General features: G+C 44.8%; 1 protein-coding gene across 4 annotated transcripts in view; it reads left to right on the forward strand.

The window, feature by feature from the left end:
• The window catches only part of DERA (deoxyribose-phosphate aldolase), a 63467-nt gene that overhangs the window by 34038 nt on the left and 4730 nt on the right, over positions 1–24699 (forward strand). For 3 of the 4 annotated variants that reach the window (XR_008308137.1, XM_053253760.1, XM_053253761.1), the window contains exons 6-8: positions 915–1043; positions 17379–17491; positions 23211–23360. Coding sequence is in view for 2 of the 4 variants with exons in the window: in XM_053253760.1 (XP_053109735.1) it covers positions 915–1043; positions 17379–17491; positions 23211–23360 (392 nt within the window). In the remaining 2 variants the exon portion in view is untranslated. Of the gene's footprint in view, positions 1–914; positions 1044–17378; positions 17492–21493; positions 21669–23210; positions 23361–24699 lie in introns of those variants that run through there. The other variant, XR_008308138.1, reaches the window with a different exon arrangement.

Here is a 24699-nt window from a genome sequence, read left to right on the forward strand (position 1 = left end):
ACAAAAATAGCCCGCCCACCCCCAGCTCTATGAAGCAAGCTTTGTGCATCTTAAAGTAAGTCGCTCCTTGAGAGGATAGAGCTCTTGTTCCACCCTCGTAAGGCTGAGCAGCATGTCAGCCACTCTTGGGGATGCCTTTTATGTTAAAATGAAAAATAACCCAGGGGCACTGCCTTTTAAATTCTTTTGCAGAAGGGGGCAGTGGGGAGAGGAGGGGAAAAGATACACTAAAGAGAATAGCAGTGGGTCTCTAAAAGCATTTAGAGAAGAACAATGTCTTCAGACTTTTTAAAAATGGCAAACGGGAAGGACAAGGATTCTAGATAGGATGAGTCCCATAGGAATGGCAGCAGCCTGCATCTAATGGTTGTGTCTGAATCAAGGTTGTCCTCATGCAGAAATCCCTCAACTCACAGCCTGAACACAGTTTGCTGTTCAAAGTGCAGGTTTTAGGTTTTGAGTGAATTTTAGTGAGTTTTGGGGGTGGGCTTTTGCGTAAGCCAATGCTCCAATATTTGTCTCAAACCAGTCAGTGAAGACAGAAAATATAAAGGGGCGGATGAGCAGAAATTGTAGATGTTTTTGTTTTTCAGACACTGATTCTGAGGACTAATCTTTTTAACATGTTGAGCCTGTTTTCTTTTATGAATGGGGAGAAAGAGATTTTAATGATGGCTGCTGGAGTTCTAAGTAGTTCTCCAGTATACACACTGGAGCCGAAACAAATTTCTTTAGGAGGGAAAAAAAATCAGATTTCTAATCTGTACTTGTTAATCTACAACCCTTTTAGAAGTTGGCTTGATTTTAGTTTCTTTTGGGTTTCTTATAATGGGAAGGAAACAGTGCTCTTTTGTCAAGCTAGAACTGGAATACTATAATGAGGCATATTTTTAATCAAACTTAATTCCTTCTAGGCCTCTATGAGGAAATCCGTCAGTTCCGTCAAGCCTGTGGAGACGCTCATATGAAAACCATCTTGGGAACTGGAGAGCTGGGATCCCTCACTAATGTCTACAAAGCCAGTCTTGTAGCTATGATGGCAGGTAACTCTATGTATTTGCTCTTGTTCTTAAATTTAGGAAGTATTTTGTTGGAGGAGCCAGATCAGGAAGATTTGGCCTCTGGGAAGTCAGGCTCTATCCTCCTCAATTCTCCATCTGCAAAGATCTCCCAGTCTGCAATTGTGGACCTACGGAACCAGACCAGACGAGAGTTGGTCTTGTGGTAGCAAGCACGACTTGTCCCCTTAGCTAAGCAGGGTCTGCCCTGGTTGCATATGGAAGGGAGACTAGAAGTGTGAGCACTGGAAGATATTCCCCTCAGGGGATGGAGCCACTCTGGGAAGAGGAGAAGGTTTCAAGTTCCCTCCATGGCTTCTCCAAGATAGGGCTGAGAGAGATTCCTGCCTGCAACCTAGGAGAAGCCACTGCCAGTCTGTGAAGACAATACTGAGCTAGATAGACCAATGGTTTGACTCAGTATATGGCAGCTTCCTATGTTCCTATGTACTTTGAGTCTGGATTTGCTTTTAAATAGAACACATAACCTTACTACTATGGAGGAGAGCTGGTCTTGTGGTAGCAAGCATGACTTGTCCCCTCAGCTAAGCAGGGTCTGCCCGGGTTGCGTATGAATAGGAGGCTTGATGTGTGTGCATTGTAAGATATTCCGCTTAGGGGATGGAGCCGCTCTGGGAAGAGCAGAATGTTTCAAGTGCCCTCTCTGGCTTCTCTCAGATAGGGCTGAGAGAGATTCCTGCCTGCAACCTTGGGGAAGCCTCTGCCAGTCTGTGAAGACAATACTGAGCTAGATGGGCCTATGGTCTGACTCAGTATATGGCAGCTTCCTATTTTATTACTACTACTACTACTACTACTACTACTACTACTAGTACTACGGCTTTCAGTGGGCCAACAGACCTGAGAGGCCTTGGGGAGAGAGGAGGTACTGTATATCCCTTTTCTCCTCAGTTTGAGAACCCATACACACAGCTACAGTTACTGCTGTTTGTTATCTATTTAAAACATGTGTATCCCTCCTTCTGGCCAAAGACTCTCAAGGCAGCTGAGAGCACTTTAAAATGATATAGGCAATGGCCCTTGTTATGTGGGGGTTTCTTTTGGGCCCATACTGCTGTGGCAACATCAGTCTTGCGCAAATGTGCAAATACTTAAATCAATGCACTTTAACTTCACGAGTGCTATTTACATTGATTCCAGTGCAAGTAGTTCTCCTGAAATTAGGGTTTACTGCTTTAAGTATTTGCACCCTTGCACAGGACCATCAGTGCTTCCTTGGATGCCTGTAGCAGTGCGGGCTGATTGGAAACACCCATGTAACACTGCGCAACATGGGACTGATGAAATCAGAAAAACTTAAAAGAGAATTTAAAATGGAATCTTAAAAACAAAACAAAGCAAAAAAACAGTCAGCCCAAGTTCCAGGAAATGTTTGGGAGCAAGAGCAGCCTGTATTGAAGAGGTATGCTTTGATTCAACTGTAGTGGAACCTGACTGCCAGTACTTCAAATCAAATAGGATGCAGAGCAGCGGACCTCAAAGAAAGCCAACAGGCACTGAAAGCCTCTGGTTTGGACTGTTCATCCTTGAGGGATGCTGTTTGGAACGTTCTGTGTCAAAATGAGGATGAAGAAGGGAAGAGTAGAGCGGCTTTCTGGTGTTGGTTTGCTAGGCATGAGCAAGCCATAGTGTGCCGGCTTGGGTGCCATGACAAGCTGTGGTTTACTGAAAACCAGAGAAGGGAGTACATGAAGAAGGAGAGTGAAAGAAAGAACATGTGAGCCCAAAGCTCCTATCAGGCTTCAAGGGCTGTTTAAATTGAGCAATGTATGTGGAAGAGGTAGAACCGCACCGAACAGGAGTCGGGACATGCCGCCTTCCCCCACTGGCGCGTCAGTTAAAAAAAGACCCGAGCACAAACTCAAAAAAGCGAGAATACCAATGCCCCGGATCCACAGCACAAACATAGTCAGAGATCCTGGTAGGAACCTTTTTTTGATACAGGTCCTGCTGCATCAACAGCCCATTTGGAGGTGCTGCTAGAACTGTACTGCTGGCTCACTAATACTCTGAGGCTTGCAAAAATCTACACTTAACAAAAGAAGAAATAAAGCATTCAAATCTTTAGAGCAAGAGTTGACCCTTCATCCATCCAGTTGGTTATTCATCTCAACGATTATCATTTCCCCCACTTGTTTTCCTGCTGCAGTTCCCTTGCGATGCAGTAGGTGGCTCTGCTGTTAACAATATTTTTTCCTTTGCATTGTTGGGGATTTTTCATTGCAGTTTCCCCTTTCTGAACATATGTAAAAGCTTTCATTGATCCATGGCTTTGTTAGTGGGTAAGTGCATTTTGTTTGAATTGAACTGAGCACAGCACAGAAAAATGTTGGGTCGTGTTTCAAAAACAGAACATCTCGTATTCCTGAGAAACAAGCACCTCATTTGAAGCCAATGTTGGATGGAAGGGTTCAACAGCTCTTGGGTGAAAACTCCTGTTTTTGGTATCCAGTGTTGCCACCAAGTCTCCAGTTAATGTGCAAAGATGCCTCTAAATACCAGTTTCAGGGGAGCAACAGCAGGAGAGAGGGCATGCCTTCATCTCTTGCCTGTGGGCTTCCCAGAGGCGACTGGTGGGCCACTGTGTGAAACAGGATGCTGGACTAGATGGGCCTTGGGCCTGATCCAGCAGGGCTGTTCTTATGTTTTCAGGAGTAATTGCTTATTGATCTCTAGCAATTTATGTCCCATTAACCTTTATTTCATGGAACTCTTGAATGCCTGCTTTCCACTGCCAGTCCTCCTGAATAATAGAGGTGGGCCTAGAAAGACTGTTTTGTCATGGGTTTTGCCATGTATTTTCTAGGAATTATAATGCTTTGCCAGTAGGAAGCCAATGATATACAAAGTGCAGCTTTTCCCCCTCCAAAGAGAAGCAACATGCCTCAGTATTTAGAACCCTGAACTGATTTTTATAAAGTAGGGTGTGTGTGTGTAAAATATCACACACACACCCGATTTAACATTTACAGGTTCATACAAAAGGTTCTTTAATTACACAGTTGGCAACAGCGACGATTCCCATTTCCACCTTTGTTTGTACAGGTGGCCCTCATTATTTTACTACTACTACTACTACTACTACTACTACTACTCTTTATATGCCACTTTTCAGCAAAGCTTCCAAAGCAGTTTACATAGAAAAATAAATAAATAAAGAATGAATGAATAAGAAAGATGGTTCCCTGTCCCAAATGAGCTTACAATCTAAAAAAGAATCATAAAGTTGACACCAGCAACATCCACTGGAGGGATGCTGTTTTGGGGCTGGATACGGCCATTTCCTCTCCCCCTGCGAAATATAAGAGAACCACCACTTTGAAAGGTGCCTCTTTGCTCAGTTAGCAGGCATTCTGTTCCCGCCTGTTTCCTCAGATAACGAAACTACGAATAAAGATATCTTAACCATATGGGGATTGGAGGGTTAGGTTCCTAAGCACACTGAAGTGTGCTGAAAATCACAAGAAAAAGCAGTGGGGACAGAAATAAGCATAGTACCTTGCTCTTCAGCAATGCCCCCCAAACTTCCAAATCCTCAGATTCTTGTTCTCCCCCCCCCCCGCATTGTTTTATTTTGTTTTTGTAGAAAAGAGCCACAAAATGGCTGAGCACTACAAAGTAGTGGTAGGAAATGATGTCAGAAGTCATTTTTGGTCACTCAAGAACTGAAGATAGGTGAAAATAAACCTATTTTCACCCCACAAATAAAGTAACTGGGTCCCTATGACCCAACCATGGATACGCAAAACCACGGGTAAGAAGGGCCACCTGTAATATGAAGTGGGGGCTGAGTGTGGATTTTCAGTGGATAAGTGGCAGGAGAGGAGGATGCTCAGCCGTTTCCCTCCCTACTTTCCTCTGAAATTCCCTGTGCCTCACCCGTTTTTCTCCAGCCTGTCTTTGAGACTAGGCTTTTTTTGGTCAAAGGGGTAGCCTGAGGTATTGTAGCCCCATGTCCCTGGTGGGGGGCACCCCCTTTCATAACGGACCCTTGCAAGCTTTGAAAGGGTCATGTGGGGTGGTGGGAAGGTTGCCAGCAACCTCCTCTCCTCTACTTTTGCTTCTGGCAGGGAGTACGGAGGGAGGTGCTCCTTGCAAGGATCAGTTCAGTCCCAAAGAGCTGCTCCAGGGGTGGGGCATCTTGCCAACCTGTTTCCGCCCCAATAAATCACTGCCTGAGGTGACCACCACACCTCGCCTCATGAAAGAGCTGCCCCTGGAAAAAGTAGCCAGAGGGAGGAGCTGCAGAATAAAAGCAGCAGGCAAGGAACAGACTGAAGCTCCCTTGCAACGTTTCCGCACCTACATTCCTCTTTGTTCAGCTGCGTGTTGGAGGGGAAGTTCAGCAGTAGTGGGCAAACTGCCTTTGGGATGCTTGTCTGTCATTGCCCGTCTTTTCAATGACAACCCCCTATTAATATCCCAAGATGCCCCAGCACCATCTGAAAAGGCAACAGTCTGAAAACGCCTTTGGCGCTGATTGTGGTGTACAAACTTTCGTGTTCACTCTGGACAGATAGAGGAACATACTTCCTGACACAATGCCCAATGCATTTAAGGGGGCGCACTGCCACTATGTGGCGATGGTCACCAGCTTTGATGGATAGAAGGGGATTAGACTATTTCATGGAGGAGAATAGGTCTGAAGAAGACTGTCTGCTACCTCCAGGTTGAGGCAGTATGCTACTGAATACCTGCTGCTGGGAGCGGGCAGCAACAGCAGTGGAGAACTTCCCAGAGTCATCTGATTGGCTACTGTGTGACACAGAATGCTGGACTTGATGGTCCTTCGGTGTGGTCCAGCAGGGTCAATCCAGCTCTTTGGTCAATGCAAATCACTGAAAAATGCATGCTCCAGATCAGAATTTGGGAGTGGCCACCCACAGCCCATTCCTGGTCTCAGCACTAGGAACCTTTGCCCATTCATAAGTGGACATCATTTCTCGGTTCAGGGTGGCAGCATGAAAACAGAGGGGGATTGATGCCAACTTAAACGGTGTGATGAATGCAAGAGTATAGAACTTTGTGTGTGTGTATGTGTGTGTGTGTGTGTGTGTGTGTGTGTTTTAAGAAGTTAGTTGGTCCCTTGAGTTATCAATCCATTTTTTCCTGCTTTTTATTATTTATGGATGCAACTTTGATATGGTATGTAAGTTTTCCAAGTTTTCATGTGTTAACTTGGGTGGGATAATGCATGAAGAGTTGGATAGTCAGTGAAATGTAGGAGGTTTTAGATCATCTGGAGCTAGGAGGCCCCATTCTGTGGTGTCTGAGATGCAGCAGCACTTGTGTTTATGTTAATTTGCTAGTGAATAATTTAAAGGAGCCTGTTTATTTTTTAATAAAAGGGAAAGATATAAATTGTCTGAGTGTGGGTAATGTTACTTACAGCTGCCACTGAACAGATGCTTGGAGTTTTTAAATGGATATTTTAGTCTACAATAAGTTACAGGAGTGAAGAACAAACTTTTCCCTCCCTTAATTTTCACTCCCACCCATTCTTCTGAAATTGATTTTCTGACAAGATTCACACTAAATCTTCCCCCCACCTCTTTATATATATAATATATAGTAGTATTCCTTATAAATATTTAAACTACCTTGAGTTAATTTTTTGTGGGTTTCTTGGCATAGATTTTTTTTTAATGATTATGATGGACTATTTTAATAAAGTTGTTAAATAAGTTTCATTTATTCTTCGGAGCCAAACTCGCCCAGAATAAGTTAGTTGGATGTTTGGAGTGGAGATAGGTACAAATTAGAATTACATTGGAAATATTAAAAGTCTTGAACGGGCTCTTGCTGACATAAAGCTTCAGTTTTTTCAAGAGAAGGGGTGGGTGCAAATGCATCAATAAATGGTTTAACATTAGGAACATAGGAATGTAAAAAGGTGCCTTAATGGACACTTGGTCCATCTAGCTCAGTATTGTCCACACTCATTGGCAGCAACTCTCTAAGGTTTCAGGCAGGAGTCTTTCTCAGCTCTACCTGGAGGTGCCAGGAACTGCACTGGGCACCTTCTGCACACAAAGCAGATGTTCTACCACTGAGCTATGGTTCCATCCTGTCAAAATCCTACCCGCCAAAATGCACAAGGGAACAACAAGAGAGGGGGCACACTTTCATCTCTTGTCCATGGGCTTCCCAGAGGCATCTGGCGGGCCACCGTGGGAAACAGGATGCTGGACTAGATAGGCCGTGGGCCTGATCCAGGATGGCTTTCCTTATGTGCTTATGTACCATTATTATCTGATATTGTTAAGTGTATGGGTGAGAATTAGGCCAAATTAATGACAGTTCTGCTTCAGTTCCCTCATTTACCAAATAGCTTTCAGAGAACGGTGGCCCTCCTACAACTAGGAGAGATTGTGGGGGAGGAGTTCAGCAACACAGCGCTGGATGTCCCTGGGAATGAGGGAGGAATATGATGAATGTTTATATACCGCTTTTCAGCAAAAGTTCCCAAAGTGGATTACATAGATATCAATAAATGAGAGAGCCTTTAGGACTCGTAGGAAGGCACACAAAGGCAGTGGCCAGTTTTTCCCCAGGGGCACAACAGCCCTAATATCACTGGCGGCAAACCTGGGATGTGCAGAACACCGACTCTTACGGGGAAAACTAGGCAGTCTCACGAGAGGCAGCTCTCACAGGGATGCAAACTCTGCCAGGCGCTGTTTGTCTGGATACTGATGGGTGCAACAAGAATGGTGCTCACCCTCTCCCCTCTGCTTCTGAAGTGTCAGGGAGCTGGGATTTCTCACAATGGCCAGGGCTGGCTTTTGAAGTAAGAGCAAAAGAACAGCCCTGCTGGATCGGGCCCAAGGCCCATCTAGTCCAGCATCCTGTTTCACACTTTAGCCCACCAGATGCTGCTGGAAGCCACAGGCAGGAGTTGAGGGCATGCCCTCTCTCCTGCTGTTACTCCTCTGCAATTGGTACTCAGAGGCATCCTGCCTCTGAGGCTGGAGGTGGCCTGTAGCCCTCAGTCTAGTAGCCATTGATAGACCTCTCCTCCATGAAGTTCTCCAAACCCCTCTTAAAGCCATCGGAACTAGTAGCCAGTTTACTTTACTTGAAATGTGTAATTACTTGAAATGTGTTTGTTTGAGAACATGAAACTGGGAATGCTGCATGCAGCTTCATTGCTGTGCTTTGTATATTGCGATCCTACAGCAGCAGTTCTGCATACAATAGTTCTGACAGTGTAGTCGGGTCAGAGCCATTGGCTCATCTAATGCGGAGATTGTTAGGGGGAAATAACTCATGGAGTAGACCTCAGTCTCTGCTCAAACTATTATTTTATGGCCAAGCATGGCATCGTAGCCCCTGTCGTCTGATTCTCAGGGTGGAGGATATGCATTGTCAGAAAGATAAAAATCCCCTGTTATCCTTGTTCCCACTCTCTGTTTCCCTTGTGGCAAAAATAGTGAGAAAAGTATAATGAGAGGAACAGACTAACAGCACTTCCAAGCTAAATGCACTGGGGAGTGGGTGGTTTTTTATTACCACCTCTTCCCCCAGAAGCCCTCTGTGCTTCCTAAAAATATGTCCCTGAGAACTGAGTGACCCTTAGGGACATATTCTTGAGAGGCACAGACGGTTTCCTGGGGTTGTCAAAAATTGCCCCTTCCCCAGGAAGCTTGCTCTGGATGTCAGCCAATGCTTGTATGCTCCTTGGTGGAGGCACTTGTCTTTTTAGTGATGCAGTTCTGTAAAGCACCATGTACACTGATAGCAGCATAGAAAGAATAATACATATATGTTTAATGTTTAATTTGGGCAAATTCATCACTTATTCTAATCAAAACATTTTAGTGCTTCTTTGGGGGGCAGGTTTTGAGGGGTTTGGCAAAGAGTAGACCAGGCACTCATATTTAAAACCTGAAGGTTTCAAAGCAAAAATAATCTCTGCCTTCCTTCAAGGCATGTTCTTTTATTTGGCTGCTTTTATCAGAAACTATTGGGGGGAAAATACACTCAAGTTGACATTGAAGTGTGATGATCTTGGTTGTGTGTGTGTTTTTCTTCTTCTTTTATATATCTGGCTTTTTTAAAAGTTATGTTTAAAATTCATAGCACTTTCAAAGTCTGATAAAGGAGCCTAATTTTCCAGCTTGCTTTGTTCAGTGTAATATATTTTTCTAAATCCATTTCAAGCGGCTCATTTTTCCATTTCAGCAACTTTCCCCCAAGTTTGGTAGACAATGGACTTTTATTAATAAAATTAGTTAACAAGTTACTGCTGACACTGGAAAGCATCAAAGTTAAATCCAGTTACTGGAAATAATTGTACCTTACGTGATGTAGGTTGAGGGGAATAATGTGGGAGCATCTGCTGCTATCGCTTGATTGAAACTAGCTTAACTGTGAGTATGGATCAGATCAGTAACTGGACTGGAGACCCCTGGAAGCCCCATGTAAACTACTGGCTGCATTCAACGTAACATGGAACCAGAGTTGCAGGTTCATGGAACCGGAGTTGCAGATAATGCTGAACCCTACCGTTATGTCCAGATGCATGCAACTCTGGTCCCGCTTGTCCAGAGACCCAAGGTTGTACTCTGCAGGCCTCCGTTTGAACCCTCAGTTTGCAGTGAATTTTGTTGATCATACCTGGGGTTCCAGCTGCGGAGTGTTATGTACTAATGCAGCACGGGAGGCTGTTTTCGCTCAAACTCCTCCCTCTCTCCAGGTGTGATTGGCTGTGTGAGCTGTCCTTCAAGCAAGAAAGAAGTCTGCACAGCCAGTTTTCCCTCCTCTCTGCAGTTTTCCTGATTTCAGAGAGCCCGCTCCATCTGAATTCGGATAAATTCGGGCAGCGGGGGGGGGGAGTGTTACATGCTAATGGGCTAGAGGACTAGAGAGAGGGCTATAAATGTAAAAAGAAGAACATTTGGAAGATGGACCAAATTTTTAAAAAATGTTCTTTTAAAATTGTACATGATTCATAGAAATGAATTATGCAAACCTTTGCAATATCTCATCACAGACGTCTTTAGATTATTCTATTGGGCATACCTGTCTGAGATCAACTATGTTGAGTCTCTCCAAACTGGTTCTGATATAGCACACCAAACCTCAACAGAAGAACAGCCCTGCTGGATCAGACTCAAGGCCCATCTAGTCCAGCATCCTGCTTCACACAGTGGCTCACCAGATGCCTCTGGGAAGCCCACAGGCAAGAGGTGAGGGGAAACCTGGATTGGCATTACATGAATGCACACCTATGAGCCTGAGGTGCGGCTGCCTCCTTGCCTTTAAGAAGTCGGGGGGGAGGGCCCTGCAGAATTGCATCCTAGTCCGCTTGCCATCAATAGCTGGCAAAATCCTAGAACAGATTCTTAAGCTATCTGTGTACACTTGGAAAGGAATCTGATGATTAGCTGGAACCAGGAACAAGTTATGCCAGCCTAACCTTATCTCCTTCTTTGATAGTTATTCATTTAGTAGATCATGGGAATACTGTGGATATAATGCATCTTGATTTCAATAAAGCCTTTGACAAAGGCTCCCATAACATCTTTGATGACATGATGGTAAAATGCAGGCTCCTTGCTGTTGGGTCGAGTTACAGCTGGTTGAACAACTTTATGCCTGGGGGCGAGGAGCATGAGAGCCCCCCCTCCTGACTGCTTGTTCATGCATAGCCAACCCATCTTTAAAAACAAAACAAAACAAAAATTAGCCCATAGGGATACCAGGCTTCAGGAGTTGCCCAGGAAAGAAACGGAGGTAAATAAAGATGGCCCATTGCTTCCTGCAACACAGAGGTACACACGGAGCTCTGGATAAGCAAGGACGTGCCTGCACAATTCACTTCCATTTTCAAGAGAAGCCCAATACTTGCGCCTCTATATTTTTCTGTGTTTTAAATCTGAAATATCTCTCCCCTCCTCTCCTTTTAATTTTTGCAACAATAATCTAATAATCTAAAACATGAAGAAATTTTGAAAAGCAGGCCTAGTTTAGTGCTTTTGCTTTGTGCCTTGTTTGGGAGGTGAAACTTTGGGGTGGGCAGTGGTGTTGAATTGTGGGCCTGGGGCTCTCCAAATTAGGGATAGGTAGACATCAGGTTTGTTGGATCTACTTTTTTTGCTTGAAGCCCAAGCTCCATTCCAGGCCCTGGAACCAAATCCACTCCAAATCCCAAATGTTCCTCATTTGAGCTGCCTGATTTAGAGGGTGGAGTAAAGAAAAGAGCATTTTTATCATTTCTTTTGTTAAATTGGGAGTTCAACACTTGCCCGCAAATGTTCAAGCCAATATTTGCAAGCTTAAGAGCTAGAATCCTGCTTTTTAATCCCCCACATACAGAATTAACTCTTGACTTCTGGTTTAAGGAGAAAGAAAGGAAAGGGGAAAGAAGTTGTGTATATAACCCTTCTGAGTGTTTCCACATAATTAGGACCACCCGTGCAGTCACCATACCTGTAACGACAAATCACAAAAACGAGGTAGTTAAAGTAGTTGCTTCCTGTGCCAGTGCAAAGGTAGCTTTGGTGCTGACACTGCTGGTGTGGGAAGTAACCACACCGTCCTCCTCCCAGCCCACAAAGTTCCTTAGTGTCCAGCTTGTGTTCTTTCTGGTGGCATCTGGCTGGTGACCGTGGGGAGCGGGATGCCGGTCTATTAGAGGGACCCTTGGTCCAACTGGGCAGCTCTTCAGTTTCTCTCGACAGATGTTTCTGCGTTGTAGTCCAGCAACATCTGGCAACCCAAGTTTGAGAACCCCCTGCCTCAGGGGTCCGAATCTAGCCCTTGGTCTTCAGTTCCCAGCTCCTGCTATAAGCGCTTCTGCAGTGGTGTGGAATATGACCGCACAAAAGCAACTTCCGCTGTACCCTGGGAATGTATGGCTCAGGCTCTGGTTAGTCATAGGCCTGGCAGATTTGCAGAGGGCCGTGGCCTTGTGCTAAAGGTAATGGCGGCAGCGGCTGTGGGAGGGCATGTCTGTAGCTTTTGGTTAACACTGTAATCTGGGTATTCAATTTGGATTTCCATGCATTTAAAGGATTGCAATGAAAATTGTGGCACGAAATGATTATGCGGCAACCAGATTGCTCTGCATTATTTTAAATTGCAGGCTGTGTCCTTATTCTTTATTAAGAGTAAAGCAACTTTAAGCAGTCTGAGGTTATCAGGAGATAATCATGTCCCCGGGGTGTTTACAGCACTTGGAAACGCAAAGATTGTGATTACTCTGTGATAGCTATGCTGCTTATTACTCTTTACTGCTTAATAATGGAACCATAATATTGTTCTTGGATATAGCTAGCTCAATACCACTCTCCAGTTTTAATCATGTAAATGGTTACCATTTACTAATCCAGCATTTGAACTGAAGGGCTTAATAGCAGGGAACACACACTCGTCCTGCTCATCTTGTTTCTAGATGTTTGCCAGGTTGGGTATTTTTTATTTCTGGATCAAAGTGACTTATTCCAAAAGCATTCACTTTTGTTTCAATATCAAAATGCACCAAATAGCATGCATTTCCCCTCTTCATCTCTCTTCTCCAAATATCCTTGCAAGAAAGTCCCACTCTGGAACTTCTACATCTTCTTGCCCCGAATTGAAGCCTAACATTTAAAGCCAATATTTTTAAGAACTGGAGCCTAAAAAATGACCTCCTAAAATGCATTTGGTCTAGATTTCTTTCTAGGTTTTGTTCACCTGGAAAAAAAACACCCTTGAGCTTTATTTGCATTTAACATTGTATTCAAGTCTGCTTGCAATGTGCTCTTTTTCTGAATTGAGATTCTTCATGTTCCTACTTTCATTCAATTTGCATCCCACTCTTCCTCCATTGAGCTCAGAGCAGCGTACATGGACTTGGGCTGTCTCCCATTATCCCACGGCATCTTTATGAACGAGATTAGGCAGGGAGACAGCAATCATCATCAAGTAGGGACTGGAATTCTAATCTTCCTGGTCAAAGAATAGCACCTTCACCAGTAGACCGCACTGGCTCTGTTGGTCTTCCACTTGCCTTCTTTTTCTCCAAAGCCAGTATGGATGGGCAGCATCTGCTTTTGAGACACTAACCCAAGTGTTCCTGCCTCTTGCTTTGTGGACCTCCTGCCCTTTCTTCCAGATCTTAATCACTCCCGAGGTCATTCACACAATAAAAACTGTGTTCTACTCAGGTTTGGGAGCTGTGTGTGCTCCCAATTTTTGGTTGTGTGGAAACCTTGCTCCCACACAACAAAAAATTGGGAGCATACACAGTTCCCAAACCTGGTAGAACACAGTTTTTGATTGTGTGAATGACCTCAACAATTTATCACCTTACTCTGACCTTTTGTTACTGCTTGATCCCTTGTGTCATTACACCATTGTGCCCAGGTGTCAGTAGGGTGTATTTGTGTGGGTGTGCATGTGTGCACGTGCACACACACACACGTGTCTTGAACCAGCAGCCATTCGTCACTTCCTTACTTTCTGCACCACGACTCTTCAGCAAGCCGGACAGAGTAAACATCCATGGAGCAAGGACGACCTCTAGGCTGCAGTGTTGGGCCTATCAGCTGACATCTAGCCTGGATGTGGTCAGCGGATTCCTTCGCCGAGTGGGGACTCACCAGATCCTATAAAATGGTTTTCTCCAAGCTAATTTGTCTGAGTAGCAACAGACACCACCCCTGCTTTGCCTCATCTCCTTCAATACCTGGCCAGTAACCCAGCTGACATCTTCTGGCTCTGGCCCTCCACTTCATCTCTCTCACCTGGTACTTGATCCCAGCTTGTCTTTGAGCATGCTTCCTGCCTCTAATGTTCTGTTCCTGTTTGCCCTGATCTGGTACCAGCCTTGGCCTATCCTTGACTGCATCTCTTGCATCTGGCCCTCACCCACCATGCCCTAACCTGACCACCCCACTGCAGGCTGTCTCAGCACTTGGCCAAACCATGGCACCAGGTCCAGTGCCGCAAGATCTGCTGGAAACCACTCAGTCTCCGCTGGCTCTAACACAAACAACTTCTGCTGTTGTTTCATCAAAGCTAAAAGTGATTGTGGGATCAGGCTCTTAGCATTTTCCCTTTGCCTAAACTTTGACCTCTTTTTTAAAAAAATCACAACTCTCTGAAAGAATAAAATAAAAGCACTGACAGGTGAATAATATAGCCAGAAACACCTTATTTATAAAGTTAGTGTGAATTATGTTAATGGTCTCCATTTTAAAGCAGTGGTTTGATTTCCCCCCCTAACTTCCCCATTTTCATTAGTGGAATATAAAATGTTAATAATACCTTTATATTGTAATGCTCTGTGGCAGCATACATCTTCCATGTTCTTTATGGAATCCTGCTAGCAAGCTCTCGCTTGTATCATAAATAGAATTTGTCCGTGAAATAAAAAATGTATTGTTTTCATTGTTAGAAGATGCTGCTAAATTGGCTGTATGTTTGATAATCACATCTCAAGCTGATTATTCTGCTAATAGCCTTAAGATATTATTTTATTTTAAAAAATAAGTGCATCACTATAGTCCTAATACTAGTATTTTTTTTAAAAAAAAAATCCTTCTTGTTTCTGCAAAGTCTGAATGAGATTTTCAAAATTGAATAATAATTTGATCCGTTAATCTTTTGAAGCTAGTAATTTTATTTTCCCCTCTTTGCAGTCTCCAAGGCTCGCAAATGAATAGAGCTTCATTACTGGAGCCGGCGTTTAATAACCATTATCCATTATCTTGTAATTAAGACTCCCTGTAACGAATCATGAGGACAATGCAAAAATACATAGTACATTTCTTTAATGAACTGGAAAATGTTCATCTTGTTCTATTTAGTAATGAGTTGCTGAATAGTCGTTAAATCCACTGGAGAATAGAGCAAGATGGATTTTGAGGACTATCTTGAGTTTGTGGTTAATCTATTAGAATTAAAATTTCATCTTCTATTTTTTATCAACAGCCGATTAGAAGCCCTTCTGTTTGACCAAATTGATTAGGAGACCCTATACAAGGGCAGATGTTGTTTAATGAAAGTTTTTAATGAAACTGTACCATAGAGATTTCTAATTACCAGATTTATAAAAGCTTTGACTTACCTTACCCTGAAAGGAGGAGGGAGGGGAAGTATTGTGCTAAAGGGCTTAAACTCTGCAATTAAATGTGGGGGGGACACACAGAAAAATGTGGGGTGGAGTTTTGATTTGCTCTTCTACAGAGGAGGAAAAGGCTTTGATCACCAGGATTAAGGAGGGCTCAGTGTGGGGTGCCAGTGCCCAGTACAGAAAGTTTTCAGGAGTTACAGAATAATAGGCAGCAACAATACCTCCTGGTCCACTCTGCCCACTCTTCCCCCCCCCCCCTTCTGCTGTGGGGCACATCTACAATCCTACTTGCAATGCCAGGTTAGAACAGAAGTGAAGCAACTGTTGGAGCAGCAATACGGAAGGCATCCATGCTGCATATTTTGCTGCTGCCTTTCAGCTCTTAAAGTGGCAGTCAGAAGCAGCCTGGTTTGAGTCCCCTTTGAAATGAACAGCCCGTAGATGTGTGATAACGCAGGTAGTGCACTCAGTACTTTTGCATCCTTGTTAGCTTCCTGTCATTGAGCACTATTAATCTTAAACAAAACTCCCTAGGTTTCTAGTCCCTGTGATTGCCACGACATGTTGAGAAGATTCCTGGTGGGAAAACTAAGGCTCCAAAGCAAGGAGGGAAGTTTAAAGAAGTCTAGAGCTGCTGGCTTATATGCAGACTAAAGCTGTGAGAAAGGAAGGGGAGAATGGTAGGAACTGAGCACCCACCATGCAGAAGCAGAGCTACATCACAAGTGCTTTAATTCACTGCATACCAGCTGTCGTTTTTCAGCTCCTATGGCATACTTGGGTCTGTCAAAATTTTACAAGGGTTTGACCTGTGTTTCTCATACTTGAGAGTAAAAATTTGCAGTGTCTCTGGAGTTGCTGCTGGGCTTTTACCTTAGGCTATGGCCGATCCTTGAGGTTGGGGTCTCACTTTGTTGGACCTCCACTACTGCTGGTTGGGTTTTATTGTTGTCATTTTTAGAGTCAGCCCTCTAGAGGTGTTGGCAGAGGTGAGCAGTATAGTGGCATCTCTCTGGAATGAGAGATGCCCAAACCCGCAGTGGCTGCATTTCCCTTGTCGTGGAGAGAAATACTTTGAACTACAAGCCATATGCTCCCTGTGAGGCTGCCTTTGAAGAACGGTGGCAACTTAATTAGTCTGCAATGCTGCAGCTGCCAAAGTTCACTACACAGAGCATAGAATATCTCTAATATTATACCTTCTGCATTGGTTACCAGTTTGCTTTCAGGCTGAATTCAAGATGCTGGTGTTAACTTTTAGAGCCCAAATTGATCTGGGGCCAGGGTATGTGGACAACTACCTAACCCTGTATGTAGCTTCCTCTATGCTTAGATCAGCATCCATGACCCTGCTTTTCCAATCTTTAGGTGGGTGGGCATAAAAGACAGTGGGAAGCACCCAGACTATCTAAGCAAAATATTTCTGTACATGCACAGGGGGAGGGGAGGGGGAGGCATTTTTTGCTAATGTTCTCTCCCTCTGCAGCATCCTTTGTTTGCCAGAAATCTGTCCCGAGAGTCCCCCAGTGCTCAGGGATGTATTTTTGATGGACAAGTGGAGGGCTGCAGAGGAAAGAGAGGACTGGTAAAAATCACTCGTCCCTGCCCACGTGTGAGTGAAAGCCACTCTTCTGCAAATGCAAAAACTGTGCAAATGCGGTTGTGTGATGGGTGGCCATTATTTCCAATGGCTGTCCATCGTACGACTCCATTTGCGTAATTTTTTGCATTTGTGCAAAAGCACTCTTGTGCAACTACCCACTCATTTCATTAAAACACACATGGATCATTGCACATTATGTCAGGGGGAAATATGACTTTTTCAGATGGTTTTTGGAGGCAAGAGGAAATATTTGCTGCTGGGACTAATTGGTAACATTATGCCTGCTTGAAGTTTTCTTTTTGATGCTGTTGGGTGTTACAGAATATAATCCAGAGGGTGTCAAGCTTGAGTCCTCATATACTGTTGCTATATTCCCAGCCACATCAGGCCTTCATCCATTGTGGCTGGGAATAATGGGAGTTGTAGTCCAGCAACATCTGGAGACCTAAGTTTGAGAAACCCTGGATTATAATGCATTTGTCTGTTCTAAGAAGCTTTGGAGGTCCTTTTGGGATCAAAAGTGTGGGATACCAAATATTGTACTAAATAAAATAAAATAAAATAAATGATATAAACCAGTAATTATAATTTTAGTAACAGAAAGCTTCTTCTTTTTTCTTTATTACCCCCCAAGGTTCTGATTTTATTAAGACCTCTACAGGAAAAGAAGCTGTTAATGCTATCATTCCGGTAGGGCTGGTTATGGCAAGAGCCATTCGAGACTTCCACTGGAAAACTGGCTATAAGGTAACATAATACCATACCCGTCTTTCCAGTGCATTGGTGCCTTGCTCATGTATTTTGAAAGTAACAGCATGGTGAAAGAGAAAGGAAGCATGTTCTTATGCTCTAGGGTTGTTGTAGTTGTTGTCGTTGTCTTCTCCTCCTCCTCCTGCTCCTGCTCCTCCGTTTTATTTAATGGTAATTGTTCAAAGTGCAAGCACTTAGTGCAAGCACTTAGTGCAAGCTAACATGAGAAATTGTGGCACTTGTTTGTGGAGGGGAGAAATTATCATTCTCTCTCACTCTGACTTTCCAAACGGTTAGCATGGGGGCATTGACACCTGCATTCATGATATCAGTCCTGGCCCTAGGTTTTGGGGGCCCTTGAGCAAGATACTGAGTGGGCTTACTGTGTCATTGCTTCTGCCCGGTCACTCCCCCACTCCATCTGTCCCCAATTCACACCATCACCATCAGAGAGGGCAGGAAGACCAAGGAGGAAAAACTGCAGAGCCAAACGCCAAGGTGGTGATGGGCTGTTCTCTAGATATTTTCCAACAGAGGGGAAACAGACATGCATGGAGTAGAGAGAGTGGACAGAGGGACTTTTTCTCCCTCTCTCACAACATTAGAACCAGGGGTCATCCCATGAAACTGAAGGCCAACAACAACAAAAAAGGACTTTTTCACACAGTGCATAATTATTCTATGGAATTCTCTGCCATGGGATGTGGTGATGTCCACTAGCTTGGATGACTTTAAAATTCATGGAGGACAGGTCTGTCTACTAGCCTGAGGGCTAAAGGCCACCTCCAGCCACAGAGGCAAGATGCCTTTAAATACCAGTTACAGGAGAGCAACAGCAGGAGAGAGGGCAGCCCTCCCCACTTGCCCGTGGACTTCTCAGAGGCGTCTGGTGGGCCACTTTGGGAGACAGGATGCTGGACTAGACAGGCCTTGGGCCTGATCCAGCAGGGCTGTTCTTATATTCTAACCATCTCTTAAGGATGTCGTAGCAGATTCCTGCACTGAGGACAGCATAGGGTTGGAAGTCCTCCAAGGTTCCTTCCATCTCTAACATTTTGTGATTCTGTGGTTGGTAGTATGTCTCCTGCTGGGATGTGGATCTCGGCACATAACTATACCCGGCCCAGTGCCTTCAGCAGTTATCCTTCCTGACCATTCTCCAAGCAGGTGAAGTCTGCAGCCGAAGCAATGGCGCCCTTTCCAGACATCCTCATCCTTTCTCATGTGGCAACATAATAGGGCTCTTCATTGGCTGCATACTTCTGCGTGGTGGAGGATGTGATTTTGGACCTTTATGTTGCCTCAGCAAAGCTCTTGCATGTCATTTAAGATAACTGTTTAATTTATCTTTCATTTAAACAGAATTTATGGAGTGTGTGTGTGTTTTTAAAAGCAAGTTCTATTAACTGAAAGTGTGTGTGCACCTGCTCAGGGGGGGAAAAATTAGATGTAAACTGAGTTTATATCCTTTTATTAAATGAAGACAATTTTATCACTGACAAGAGATTTCTAAATGGTTTCCTTAACAAACCAATTTGGCTGCCGTACAGATGCTTTCTAGCAAGGCGTTGGCTAGTAAAAACAGGTTAATGTAGAAATTAAACTTCTTCCAATGACAGAAGCGGGTTGCAGAGTAACATTTATTGAATGATAAGCTGTGGTGGTGATATGAAAAGTATGCAGCATAATGGGAAATAATCTTTTCCTGTCATTACTGAAGGACACACACAAATTGGTTTTTCTGTTGGGAAATCCCCAGTCCAGGAAAACTTATTACTTTTAATAATATAAGGTGACGAGAAAAATTCTCAAGGAGATGAACTTATTAAACAAAATAATGAAATGCGGTGAAACAGCAGGGGGAAAGTAGCCAGACTTTTTATAGCTCTTGAATGAAACATTTTATATAAAATAATAATATATGGTGTATTCTGGCAGTCGGATGGGCTCTTTAGAAAGTCAGCAAACAGGAAGGGAGTGAGGATAGGAATGGGCAGCAGTGATGGGTGGAAATGAATGGAATGCTTTGGGGGAACATGAATGTTCAAGTCTGAAGAAGATGAGAGTCAGTATGCAAAGGGTTGTGCACAGAGCTACCATTTGTGAACCAGTTCCTCTGAGACCCCATCCAAAAGTGGCTCCCTGCACTCACCAACAAGCCATTCCCCAAAAGTCAGGAGAATTCCAGCAGGCTTCTATGTACTGCAAGGAGATGTGATCCAAAAAGTACCAGGAACTCAGGAGCTGTGTTGCATGTAGGCACAGAAGCTCTTCCACCTGCTTAGGGAGGTTTTCTGGCCCCGACACCACGTGCACAGTTGATCCTAATTTTCTGTTTTCATTTTTTAACTTTCTCACCTCCTCCTTTGACACGGAGGTTTCCTATGGGAGGAGAGCTGGTCTTATGGTAGCAAGCATGACCTGCCTCCATAGCTAAGCAGGGTCTGCCCTGGTTGCATATGAATGGGAGACTACATGTGTGAGCACTGTAAGACATTCCCCCTTAGGGGATGGAGCCACTCTGGGAAGAGCACCTGCATGTAGAAGGTTCTGTGTTCCCGCGTGGCAGCATCTCCACTTCACAGGGCTGAGAGAGATTCCTGCCTGCAGCCTTGGAGAAGCCGCTGCCAGTCTGGGCAGACGATACTGAGCTAGATGGACCAATGGTCTGACTCAGTATATGGCAGCTTCCCATGTTCTATTAAGTTATATTAGTGAGTGTCATCCCAAGCACTTGTGGACCATGCAGATTACAAACAGAAATTTATCAAATCCAATGAAATGTAATGGCATTGAAGAAATGCACGAGGAAACCTAGATGCATGTCATAACTCTTGGCCTGATCCAGACCTCAGTGGAGCTCAGGTGTGCATGCTGGTGTACTGTGTGAGGAATAGGCTCCTCATCCACTTCTATGCTGCAGACAGTGTTGCAACCTGCAGGGTGGCCCCTGCTCATGCACAAGCCCCTTGTGGCCATGTGCACTCGCTCACTCACCCGGTGCACTGGAGCTTCCAGATCTGGGTAGGTGTTTGTTCCCATAGTGGGGGGAAAGCACCATTGCCACATCAGCACAGCACAGTTTGACTGTGTGTTAAGTTGCAACAGCATTGGTTCATGCTTTCAGCTATTATTATTATCTTGTTTACACAGTCAGACAGGTGTTATTGACCGGTTTGTTTTATCCCGACATCGAGTCCTTCCCAAGGACCTGGGATGGCTAAATTTTATTGTCAATGTTGTTGCTGTTATTATAGATATCATCGCAGAATATAGGCTGTTCCCAGTAAAGTTGCTTTTTGTAATTGGCTGATGGTGATTTCTGTGGCCCCTATGGTGTTGAGGTGCTCTTCAAGGTCTTTTGGAACTGCACCCAGGGCGCCAATGACCACTGGAATTATTTTGGTCTTCTTCTGCCACAGCCTTTCAATTTCAATTTGTAGATTTCATTCATTCATTCATTTGGTTTCTATGGCACCCTTCCAAAAATGGCTCAGGGCGGTTTACACAGAGAAATAAGATGGAACCCTGTCCCTAGAGGGCTCACAATCTAAAAGCAGCTATGCCTGCTTCTTTTACTTTAAGCATTTAATATTGTTCAGGGACTTATACTTCTGTTATACAGAATGGCAAGGCAATCCACTTCATGAAGGGTAAGCCTGCCAACCCCTACCCCCTGCTAACTGAGCAAAGAAGCACCTTTTAAAAGCGCTGATTCTCCTCTGTTCAGCAGGGGGAGAGCAACTGTCCCTATCTAACCCCAGCAGAGCACTTTCCAGTGGCTGTGGCCGATGCCCACCTTATGTTCTTTTTTAGAGTGGGGGGCCCTTTCCAGGCAGGAAGCCATCTTTGTTTTATTTATTTATTTATTGTGCAAACCGCTTTGAGAACATCCGTTCTGTTCAGCAATGTATAAATATTTGTAGCAGTACTGTTATTTTATTTTATTTTATTTTATTTTATTTTATTTTTACATTTATATCCCGCTCTTCCTCCAAGGAGCCCAGAGCGGTGTACTACATACTTGAGTTTCTCTTTCACAACAACCCTGTGAAGTAGGCTAGGCTGAGAGAGAAGCGACTGGCCCAGAGTCACCCAGCAAGTATCATGGCTGAATGGGGATTTGAACTCGGGTCTCCCCGGTCCTAGTCCAGCACTCTAACCACTACACCATGTAGGTATTGACTTATTTGAAATATTTACATCCTGCCTCCTATCCAAAGTTCTCGAGGCAGTTTTACAACATACTTAAAATACTAATAAATAAATAAATAATCTGAGCATTTCTTACTGGGCAGAACCTCCTCTTGCAGATGCCTGTGGTGTTTCCTGATGCAAGAGGCACTGGCTTAGGGAGTGTCAGACAATCCTCAGAGGTCCCTGTTGCAACAGTGCTGCAGAATCTCTGGGCCCCAGCACAAGAAACAACTCCAGCCTGGAAGTGGCTGCTGAAGGAGCTAGACGCTAGGGGTCCCTCGAGGCTGTGACTTCCTCACTCGGATTGCTGCTGAGGTCTCTTGCAGCTTCTGGGTCCTGGTGGCAGATGCAAACAGCCCTGGGCACAGGGGAAGGTATTCACATGCCTCTCACCAGTCCTCAGATGTTCCAAGTGCCACATTCAGAGGCAGGAGGCTTCTGAATACCAGTCGCTGAGAAATAATAGCAGGAGAGAGCTATTGACTAAGGCCACGGGGGGGGCAAACATGACCCTCCAGCTGTTGCTGAACTACATCATTCCCCGTCATAATTAATTGTTGCTGGGAATGAAGGGAGTTGTAGTTCAGCAACAGCTGAAAGGCCTAATTTGCCCACCCAAAGTCTATAGTTCTCTCCATGCTGCTTGTGGAGTTTCTTGAGGCAACTGGTTGGCCACTATGGGAAGCAGAATGCAGGGGCGTCCCCTCCTTAGGGATGTGCACGGAACCACGGAGGTGTGGTCCGGCACTGGGGGGAGTGTGTCTTGGGGGGGGGTTAGTACTTAACACCCCCCCCCGGCACTGGACTTTCCAAAAATGTTCTTGGGGCGGCAGAATTCCTCCCTGCTGCCCCTGCCCCCATTGTTGTCTTCAAAGAGTTAACAAGTAGAAAAAGCTGGCGCCACGCATGCGCCCTTTGCGGTGCGCACACCCGTTGCCGGCACATGCACCACATACGTCACAACGATGTATGTGGCGCCCGCGCACCAGTGGCGGAGACGAGCGTGCACGCCACGAAGGGCGCATGCGTAGCGCCAGCGTTTTCTACTTGTTAACTCTTTGAAGACAATGACGGGGGCAGGGGTGGCAGGGAGGAACTCTGCCGCCCCAAGAACGTTTTTGGGAAGTCCAGCGCTGGAGGGGGAAGAGCAGCGGGGGGGGGAGTACTATCCCCCCCTTAAAGACACACTCCCCGCCGGACCGGCTGAATTCCGGACCGGTCCGGATGCCTTTTGTATGACCCCGGACTGGTCCGTGCACACTCCTACCCCTCCTCTAGGTGTCTCCTCAATCATATGAACTGTTGATCGTGTGAATTGTACTAGTTATATTTTTGTGAAACATTTCTCCTACTTTGTATAAAATTCATACAAGATGCATTTACATTATTTGCAAATCCCTTATTTTTTGTATCTCAGCTGTTGGTGTTCCTCAAATTATATCTTCTTGTCATCTGAGTTGTTGTTTGTTTCTGTGTGTGTGTGTGTGTTTTGTTTTCTGTTTTGAAAAAAAAAATCAAGGTTGGATTTAAGCCTGCAGGAGGCATTCGCAGTGCCAAAGATGCTCTTGTCTGGCTCTCCCTGATAAAAGAAGAACTTGGGGCTGAGTGGCTGAGACCAGAACTATTCCGCCTCGGTGCCAGTTCTTTGCTGGGAGATATTGAGAGACAGGTTAGTTGTTGTTTTTTTAACCAGTGTAGACACATGAATAAAAATCGTGGCTGTTCATGCCATATAAAGTTTGGCCATGTGTTTGGAGGTGCAGAGGGGAATTCATTGTTACTTCTAGCATTCTTGGGGTGGCACAGGCCCACAAGAGACTTGTACTCTGTGTGTGCATGATTTTCACATTTTAAATTGGCTGCCGGCATTCGGCTTTTAACGTGCCTTACTCAAACTGGCCATTCGAGCCCAATTGTGGCTATTGTGACTGTCACTGGCTCTCCCCAGGGTCTCAAATATGGGTCTCCTGCTATCTGAGGCTTTACAAGTCTCAGAAGAATAGAAACCTTCCTTTCTACCCAGCGAGGCAGCCAGCTGGATTTGTATGATGTGTTTTATCTATTGCCCTGCTCCTCTCTGTAATGATGTAGAGAATGCTACATTATCTGTGACCTGGCCCATCCGCAGATACAGCCACAATACCCAAGTGGTCCTGGTTCCTTCTTCAGGTTATATTTTCCATGTGAATGGTGTCCTCGAAGGCAGTGTGGATCCGAGTTTGACTGTGCAAACTGGAACCAGTTATGCGAACTGGGCTATGCGAACTGGCCCCACTTTGCCATTGAGGCTTGCCATGTGGATGGCATAGTCAGAAATGTGCTTCTGGTGATCTTAGGAAGTAGATCTCCCGTAGCCCAATCCAGTGCATTAGCCACTGCATCACAATCCACCATTAACCACCGAGAATGTGCTGGATTTGGATGTAGGAAGTATCAATACAAATTCCGGCCTAGCTAGGAATCCAAAACAAATGGCCGCCTGTATCATTAAAGAGTTGGTGTGGTGTAGTGGAGAGAGTATTGGATTAGTGCTAAGGAGTCTTGGGTTCAAATTCCCATGCAGCTTATAAGAGAAGAGCTGGTCTTCCATAGGTCCGTAGAAGAGAAGAGGTCCGCTGGACCACGTTCCGCTGGTCCGTAGAAGAGGAGAGGAGAGGAGAGCTGGTCTTGTGGTAGCAAGCATGACTTGTCCCCATAGCTAAGCAGGGTCTGCCCTGGCTGCATATGAATTGGGAGACTTGATGTGTGAGCACTGAAAGATATTCCCCTCAGGGGATAAAGCCGCTCTGGGAAGAGCAGAAGGTTTCAAGTTCCCTCCCTGGCTTCTCCAAGATAGGGCTGAGAGAGATTCCTGCCTAAAACTTTGGAGAAGCCGCTGCCAGTCTGTGAAGACAATACTGAGCTAGATAGACCAATGGTCTGACTCAGTATATGGCAGTGTCCTATGTTCCTAGAACTTTGGCCTCCTCTCTCAGCCCAGACTTCCTACTTGTCAGGGCACTCTGAGC

This window comes from Hemicordylus capensis, chromosome 5 (assembly GCF_027244095.1).
Source record: "Hemicordylus capensis ecotype Gifberg chromosome 5, rHemCap1.1.pri, whole genome shotgun sequence".
In the NCBI taxonomy this organism is placed as follows: Eukaryota; Metazoa; Chordata; class Lepidosauria; order Squamata; family Cordylidae; genus Hemicordylus; species Hemicordylus capensis.